General features: G+C 33.3%; 1 protein-coding gene across 3 annotated transcripts; it reads left to right on the forward strand.

Moving 5' to 3' along the window:
- Window positions 1–4,269: 4,269 nt before the first annotated feature.
- On the forward strand, window positions 4,270–8,167 carry LOC133296323 (uncharacterized). 3 transcript variants are annotated; one of them, XM_061495286.1, is made up of 6 exons: window positions 4,270–4,332; window positions 4,420–4,773; window positions 6,429–6,465; window positions 6,561–6,797; window positions 6,901–6,948; window positions 7,303–8,164. In XM_061495286.1, the coding sequence occupies exons 2-6, from the start codon at window positions 4,472–4,474 to the stop codon at window positions 7,819–7,821; spliced, it is 1,143 nt and encodes a 380-aa protein (XP_061351270.1). In that variant the 5' UTR covers window positions 4,270–4,332; window positions 4,420–4,471; the 3' UTR covers window positions 7,822–8,164. The 3 variants fall into 3 exon arrangements, with proteins under 3 accessions (XP_061351270.1, XP_061351271.1, XP_061351272.1); XM_061495287.1 differs by having other exon boundaries at window positions 4,272–4,773; window positions 7,303–7,486; window positions 7,526–8,167; XM_061495288.1 differs by having other exon boundaries at window positions 4,272–4,773.
- The last annotated feature ends 915 nt before the right edge of the window (window positions 8,168–9,082 follow it).

A 9,082-nucleotide genomic window follows, 5' to 3' on the forward strand; every position in this document is an offset into this window, starting at 1 on the left:
GCAATATACCTTGTCTCCTTTATTTAATTATATATAATTTTATAAATATATTGTTTAAATAATAAAATGAATAAAAGTATAACTTAATAATTCACTCTCTAAAAATAATTCTGTACTCACAAATTGAATTTTTGGAACATTAATTCTTTGAATAAAATAGTATCCTTTATATAAATATGTATTGAAGGTATTAAAAAGATTTCCCAGTTCAAGGTAAAGTGCATACAAATATATTCGTAGAAAGATACTTGTGATTAACAGTGAAAGTGAGCTGGGCTAGGTCAAACTTTGCTCTGAAAAGTCAAGTCTACGCCAAAAAATTTCAATTTGGCCTGGCTCAACTCCAGTACGAGTTTAACTGTTAGTCTGGCTTGACCCGTTTATAAAGAAAGAAATGGCGTGGCCTAACCCATTAGCTTGTTAATTTTTAACTTCCAAGCAGAACCATGAATCAACTTTACAAAATACTCAAATTCTGTTGCTAATGCAAAAATCATAATCTCAACGTCCAAACAGAATCATGAATCACAACAAAACTTATACAATCTGCATTTAAGTCACTCTTAAAAGCAAAATGCTCAAACTAAATAACATATATTTCATCATATCCAAAAAACAAATTTATACCATGTAAATTAAAATAACTACATGAATCTAACAAGCACATCATGATGTTTGTAGTAAGTATAACCTCTCTCAAAAACCTTTTAATTCATATACACAATTTAACATACTGAGATGTTGGTTCCTCCGACATAAAAAATAAAGTCAGATTTCTATTAAAATATAATCGAATATAATTAAGTTTTAAATAATTAAATTGATTAATTTATATTTTTGGTTTTTTCTTCAAGGCATACGTATTCTATTTTATTTTATTTAAAATAAATAGTACAATATAGGCCGGCCTGTAGACTTATAGGCCAGACATTGTGAAAGTGGGTCTATGACCTTTTTATTAAACAAGCTTTTTCAAGATCCTAGTTCGACTTATTTTACGAAACATACTAGGTCAAATCTGATCTGACATAGGCTGAGCCGTAAGCCCTTGTAAACCGGCCTGATCCACCCCTAGTTGTGATTTTACTTATTTCTTTCAAATTGAATATTCATGTATTAGTTTCAGCTCAAGGTACATATATCCAATTATTTCGCATTTTTAAACAAAGAAGCAATTTATATCTTATTGTAATAGATTAATGCCAAAAGAGACGTGGTACTGATATTTTCTCTCAGCATTTGCCTTCTGGTGATAAACTCAATGAATCCGCATGTCACGCAAAGCCCCCATTTTATTGGCAACAGCAAAAAGTCCAGCATTAAATATATTCATTATACTGACAGCACAACTCCTCAGCTTATGTCGATTAATACAACTACTACCCCTCGTTATTCTTATAGCTCTGCATTCATTGCGTGCAATTATATATATATATATATATATATATATATGGGAAAATATTTTCTCCTTTTAGAGGAGAAAATTTTTCTACTACCAAAGACACATAGTATAAGTGAGGCCTACAAAATAGTGGAGAGAGAAAAAAATTCAAAGTGGGACCCATTTATGCTATGAGTCTTTGGTAGGAAGAAAATTTTCTCCTTTAAAAGGAGAAAATGTTTTCCCTATATATATATATATATATATATATATAGGTAGGATCCTTTGACACCAGTATTACATTTAAAATTTAACTCTTCGTCTGAGAGTCGTTAGATAAAAAAAAATCAATGGTGTTACATGCTTACAAATCAGAGTCATTTATCTTTTTTGATCTAATGGCTCTCAGATGAGGTGTCAATTTTTAAATTTGACACTGGTGTCAAAGGATCATGCTTCATATATATATATATATATATATATATATATATATATATATATATAGGTAGAATTATTTGACACTGGTGTCAAAGTTCAAATTTGACACCTCATCTGATAGCAGTTAGATCAAAAAAAGATCAACGCTCTGATTTGCAAGCATGTGACACCATTGATCTTTTTTGATCTAACGGCTATCAGATGAGGTGTCAAATTTCAATTTTGACACTAGTGTCAGAGAATCCTACCTCATATATATATATATATATATATATATATATATATATATATATATATATATAGGGGTTTGCATCTATCATTTCACATGACACAAAAAAGTTTCCTACACACACAATATTTTGTGGGGTCCACACTTTTTGAAACAAAACAAAAAAAAACTACGGCACGCAAAACGAATCTCTATAACATTACACAATAACTTTTCCTTCAACATAACTCTTATAAAACTCATATATATATATATATATATATATATATATATATATATATATATATATATGGGCTTAACATTTCTACAGCAGCCGTAGATAGTGTTATCTACAGCTGGCACAGAAAAGTGGGCCCCACGGCTTTTTTAAAAAAAAAACTCATTATCTGTTGTCGTATCCTAGGATCCGGACGCGGATCCTTGCTTGCTGTAGGTACAGCAGCTGCAGAAATCATTTTGCCTATATAGGAAAAATATTTCTCCGGCAGCTTGAGACAAATTTATTTCTGCCAATCCCAAAACTACGTCGTTTTTTTCATTTATTTCCTTATATTAATTGATTCACCTTTGAATGGTTATGATTTCTTTTTTCTCTCTCTTCCTTTATCACCATTGATTCATCTTTGTACTATGATTTAGTGACCGGAGATAACGTTATCTGAAGCTGCTAGAGAAACGATAAGCCATATATATATATATATATATATATATATATATATATATATATATATATATATATAGCTTAACATTTCTGCAACAGCCGTAGATAGTGTTATCTACAGCTAACACAGAAAAGTGGATCCCACGACTTTTTAAAAAAAACAAAAAAAAAAACTCAGGATCCGGACGCGGATCCTTGCTTGCTGTAAGTACAGCAGCTGCAGAAATCATTTTGCCATATATATATCGATTATCTGATTAAAGGATTTAAAATCTTAATATAAACTAGTCACGAAATTATAAATTGATTGAAATATCTCAAAAAAAATAAAATATTAATTATACCAAGAGTGTTTTTAGTGCAATGTCACACTGTGAGCGGTTGCACTAAAAATATTTCCCCTTGTACCGCAGCCTTAATTATATATTATCTTCAGTAAAAAGTTAAAAAAAAAGTGCTTATGTTTGCAAAGTTGTGAATCTTTTCTTCCTTAAAATTGCAGCATAAAAGCCCGAATTATGTATCTTTCAATAGTTTAAAACGTGTACATAAAGATATAAGGGATTCCAACTAATTTTTTATTTTTATTTTTTTTCGGTGTTGATATAAGAGACGTAAATTTACTTAATTGTATTGGTTTTGTCTGCATGTCGTGCTTGGTTGTTTCCTCCGTAGCACTACGAGTTGACAGCCTAAATATGGCATAATAGAACAGGAAATGTTTTGTTCCCAGCAACATGGGCCCCAGAGTTCACCTTGTGACTTCGGATTCTGAGAATGAGACAATTGGAGCCGTTGATGGGCCTCGAATACCTTAAAACGATGTTCTTTGTTCAAAAATTCCCCAACAAAAATTCTTGGTAACTTAAATAAAAAAAATAAAAAAAAAGGTGAGAAAGCTCTATGATGATGAATTAATGGTTAAGTAACATGACATTGGAAGATTCCCACTGTGCTTTACATAGTACATTCCTGGCTGCACTGCCCCCATGTCAATGTGAGGTCCCATTGTCCCAAAAAAAAAACACCATGCCGAAAGGGATTCTCCTTCCTTAAGAGGGAAATCATGGTGATGGTAATAGGAGAAACAGGCCTGAGTTTGACATTAACATGGGACAACCTGTTATTGCTCCAAGAAATCATTAAACTAAATGATACTCTCTTCTTTTATGTTTTTTTTTTACTCCACCCCCTCTTCCCTTTCCTCCTCTACTCATTTTCTTGCTCCTCTGGTCTCCACTCAAACAAAATAAAAATAAAAATATTATTATTATTATTATTATTATTATTTAAAATAAAAAATTATTAAATTAAAAACAAAAATGTTTGGTATCATATCATGAGAAATTAAAATGTATTTAATATGATGTTGCAAACAAGAAAAACAGACACCACAAGGGGAGGAAGAAAAACTTCAGGCCAAGAGAACAACACGTGGAAGTGAGAAAGAGACAACTAATTAATAGATGGGAAGTGGGAACGATAATAAGGGACTCAAAAAAAATAAATATATATATATATATATATATATATATATATTATTTTTCCCCCTAAACAATACCAAAACTAAATAAAATAAAATAAAATCCTCTCTGTCAGGTTCAGTTCACATTGCAAGAAAAGGTGAACACTTTACTACACCCACAAGAAGAAGAAGAAGAAGTAATGTGAACAGTGAAGTGACCTTTTTTGTGTGTGTGTCTCTTTCAGTGAAGAAGAACAAGAAGAAGATCTTTGGCATTGAGAAGATATCAAGTGAGAGATGGGTGGGGTTACATCTTCCATGGCTGCCAAGTTGGCCTTTTTCCCTCCGAACCCACCATCGTACAAGCTGGTGAAGGAAGAAGCCACAGGTTTGTTGCTGTTAGACACGTTCCCTCACCGTGAAAACGTTGAAGTTCTCAAGTTTCCGAATCGCCGAGGCACTGAGATTGTGGCCATGTATGTTCGGCATCCAATGGCCAAATCAACCATACTTTACTCGCATGGGAATGCCGCTGATATTGGTCAGATGTATGAGCTCTTCATCGAGTTGAGCATCAACTTGCGTGTCAATCTAATGGGGTATTTCAAATTTCCATCTTTTTCCTTTTTTAAATTTTTTTTTTTTTTTTTGAATTTTGGTGAACCGGTATTGCTTACCCTTTTGGATTCTGACATTCTGTGCATCAATTCCGTTTCTTTTTATGATTGGATGAATGAAATGGATTTTTCATGTGTTATTTAGTTGAATTTAGTAGCAGTTTGTGTTGGATGCGAATTCTCTAGTGTTGATTCAGTTATAGCCGTTCACTTGGCAAAGGAAGCTCGATTGTCCTGTTTAGATTGGATTTACCAGGCTCTGATGTTGATGGGTATATTGGGATAAATAATTCATTGGCTTCATTAGGTTTGATTAGTCAAAGATGGGGCCGGTTTGGACATGTGTTGAATCTTATCTGGCAACAGGGTTTTGGGGCTAGTGATAATTTCTGGTTTTGGTTCCTTTGTGTGAACCTGCATCATCACTAGTATACTAAATTTATGATATGAAGGCTGAGCACCTGAGCCATGTATTTTCTGTGGTTCTTGCACGTTTAGAAGATAATGATTTGAAGGTGGGGGTGTAGTATTCCATCATTTTCATTTTTCAATATACTCGACATATCAGCTAAATGTGACTGTGAAGTTGGAAATTTGTTTATAAAAGGAAAAGTTGGAATTTAGCTAGCTATCCTACCAATGTACTTCAAGGATTTGGGGGATAAGTAACGGCCATCTACCTTTTAGGAGGTTTCAATTTCAACTTAGCACAATTTAGTTCCTTTTATTTGGTTCTCAGATAGGTATTTCTTTTTTCTTCTACAGAATCTTTAGAGAACATGAGCCAAGCACGTAAAATAGAAGAAAGTAAAAGAAGTATAAAGTTGGTAATAAGATGCCCGGTTTGTTCCAGAAATTTATATGTGACATCAGTTGAGCTCAATGGAGGTTTTTTGTTTTGGAGCAAGTACTCATTGTTTTTTATCTGCAGTGTGACCAAAGCTTATGTTTTAGCTCTAACATTGTAAATATTTCTGCTGTATATGTGGTATTAAAATTGCTTGGTATGGTTGAATTGCTAGCTTTCTAAACTTCACAAATTGCCCCATCAAGCACTTGAGTTCAATTTCATATGGTTTGATTGCTTACATCCAGTTTAGGGCTTACAGTACATCTTAGATGCCCAATAAGAGATGAAACTGTAAACTCTGGTGGATTCTTTTAGGAATACTAACAAAGGAAATTCATGTCGGAGAAGCCAACTTGCCATGATATACTAATGATGTACATCCATACATTTAGAGTTCAGTTGCAAATATATAATGTTCACTTTTTGCCCCCAAAATTTCGATCTTATATCTCTTTGGAGAGTTGCTTTTTATGTTATAAATGAAACTTTTACTGCATTAAATATATTTTATTCAGGCACCAAAAAGAAGGTCGCATGACTAGCAATCATGTTTTAGAATTTCTTTTAAGATTGGCATCCAGTGCATCCTCACCCTCTATAATTAATCTAAAGGACTCCCCACTCTAGAATTAATCTAAAGGATCCCCCATAAAGAAAATGATAAAAGGTACTGTACTTGAAGTACTATTCTTGCTTATCATATGATTGGTGTGGTGTTTGTAAAAGAACACATTTTGTTTAGTTAGATTTAATGATGTTTTCAAGCATCTTGTTTCATTTTATGCAGATACGATTACTCTGGCTATGGACAGTCATCAGGGAAGGTAACTGCTCTATACACTTTTTTGTGGTTTATTAAATCCTTTTGTTCTCAGCTGGCAGAAGGATCATGAAAAACTTATCTGGATATTTTTCACAGCCAAGTGAGCATAATACTTATGCTGACATTGAAGCTGCATATAAGTATCTTGAAGAGAACTATGGTGCTAAGCAGGAAGACATAATCCTTTATGGTCAATCTGTTGGAAGTGGCCCTACTGTGGAACTTGCTGCCCGTTTGCCCCGACTAAGGGCTGTTGTTCTTCACAGTCCTATACTATCAGGCTTGAGAGTCATGTACCCTGTGAAACGAACATACTGGTTTGACATTTACAAGGTTAGATTTTACATTGTCCTGCATGTTTGATCTCATTTGATTTGAGAATTTTGTATACATGCTATTATGTACCTGAACTTAGTTCTGTGTTTTCTTTTTGCAGAACATTGATAAAATTCCATCAGTGAAGTGTCCAGTGCTAGTAATTCATGTAAGTATTCCACGTTTATTATATTGGATTTTCCCCTAACTATTATTTTGTCATCATGATTTCTGTAGTTGCTATAAGCCTGTAACTGGTATCCAATTAAGAATTTCTGTAATGGTTGTAGTCCTTAACCCTGTGCTTAGTGTGCTAGCTTGGTGTTCAGAGCGACATATAGAATCTCTTCAATACAAACAACTTTTTTCATAGCATGAGCTAGTTAATACAAGAAGTAGGAGTCTGTTCATCGTGGCTGATTTTACAGCATCAAAGTTGAAGAGAAATCAGCCATGTTTTTTTTGGGTATAAAGCATTTCATATGGCTATACTCATTGGGTAACATTGCCATACTTTGTTCAGGGAACTGCTGATGAGGTTGTTGATTGCTCTCATGGCAAGCATTTGTGGGAGCTATGTCAACAGAAATATGAGCCTTTATGGCTCAAAGGAGGAAATCACTGTAATTTGGAACTTTATCCAGAATACCTTCGACATCTCAGAAAATTCATATCAACAGTAGAAAAGCCACCATCACAAAGAGTAAGTTTTAGGAGAAGCATAGACAGAGTTGAACAATCCAGAGGAAGTACTGATTGCTTTGAAATGCCAAGGAAGAGTACTGATCAGAGGGACAAACCAAGGAAAAGTACTGATAGAACAGAAAAACTGAAATTTCATGAATATAAAATCAACAGTACAGAAAAGTTAGAGAAGTTAAGAGTCCAATTTGAGCAGACGGAGAGGTCACGAAGAAGCGTAGAGTACAACGATAAATCCAGAAGCATTGAGTTCCAAGATAAATCCAGGAGAAGTGTTGATGTTCAGTTCGAGAGGCCACGGAAGAGCATTGATTGGCTTGACAGAATTCGAGCTACCTGAAGCTCTTGAAGCATCTATTATATTGGTATTGAGTTTGCTACCTGGGAGGGAAAAGTACAAAGATACACACACAGTTATATACACTTGGGGTTTAACTTATGGTTTGCAGAATGCATATGTTATGTTGCTCTTGCTGTTTCATACTTTAATTGCAATGTTCATGTGGTGGATGTAGATTTGGATATGTTGGGTTTCAATTTGTTATTATTATTTTCAATTGAATGACTCTAACATTGTTTTAGTCTCTTAAGAAAGAAGATGAACCTCATGTCAAAGGTGGCCATTGCTATGATTTGTGAAAACTCACATGAATTGAATATCTATATTTATTTTTCCTTTACTTTTCTTAGCTTATGTATTGGTATTTATTTTCATTATTTCGCTGAGACTAGTTTATTTCTGTGAAAGTCACTTGTGTGCGTTTGTTGGTCATCATTCCTCCAAAAAATGTAGTAAATATATGGATACATATGACATCCAACACCATTTGGGTTCAGATTAGAAATAGCAATGATTTGCTTGTTCATTTATATTTAGTTGGTTAACAAAAATCTTCTGCAACATGTTTCATCGCCTCTAGCCACCTAGGTGGCACTTTAAAAGATTAATCCCAAGTACACCAAGAGAAATTGTGTTAACAAAAAAAAAAAAAAATCATCTCAATCTCCAAACACTTGATAATTGACTTTTGTTCGCTTCCAAGCCTTTCTATAAGACACTTTATAATCAAACGTGCTTCAAATCTTTCTTTTATTTTCTTTTCTTTTTCACTATGAAATTGGTATAAAAGGTTGATAGTTCACCATGTCTGCTCTTGAGAAATCACAGCATTCACACATGTGAAAATCCCATCCCTTTCCTACATATAATAAAATTATAGCATACTTTTTAACTTAATTCAATCATCATTCGGTAGTTATCGCATTAAATTTGAAAAAAACTCTCACGAGAAAAAGTAAATAAAACTTTACATTCATACATTTAAGGGTAATAGAAGTATCATGTAACAGGATATTTGTTCCGTCATGTCACAAATAAAATATTTGTGAGGTCCACCAATATATATATATATTTGAAAAAAATAACTTAATAAAAAAATGTGCATTTGTCAGCAGGAACGAGAACGAGGTCCTGTAACAAGACTATCGCAAAACCCTACATTTAAATAATAAAATGGTAGTTCTCTTCTCTACATGGGATTTTTTTCAATACAACAAGAGTATCAAATCCAGTACTCTTTTTTGCTAAATAGAAAATTTTT

This window comes from Gastrolobium bilobum, unplaced genomic scaffold (genome assembly GCF_033153095.1).
Source record: "Gastrolobium bilobum isolate Gb01-03AN ecotype WA unplaced genomic scaffold, APGP_CSIRO_Gbil_v1 utg2008, whole genome shotgun sequence".
Taxonomy (NCBI): domain Eukaryota; kingdom Viridiplantae; phylum Streptophyta; class Magnoliopsida; order Fabales; family Fabaceae; genus Gastrolobium; species Gastrolobium bilobum.

Bases quoted from the DNA above. Each gene is read 5' to 3' on its own strand.
- LOC133296323 (XM_061495286.1), top strand. From the start codon at position 4,472: ATGGGTGGGGTTACATCTTCCATGGCTGCCAAGTTGGCCTTTTTCCCT. The intron at 4,774-6,428 runs GTATTTCAAATT...CATTTTATGCAG, and splicing joins TTGCGTGTCAATCTAATGGG to ATACGATTACTCTGGCTATG. The intron at 6,949-7,302 runs GTAAGTATTCCA...TACTTTGTTCAG, and splicing joins GTCCAGTGCTAGTAATTCAT to GGAACTGCTGATGAGGTTGT.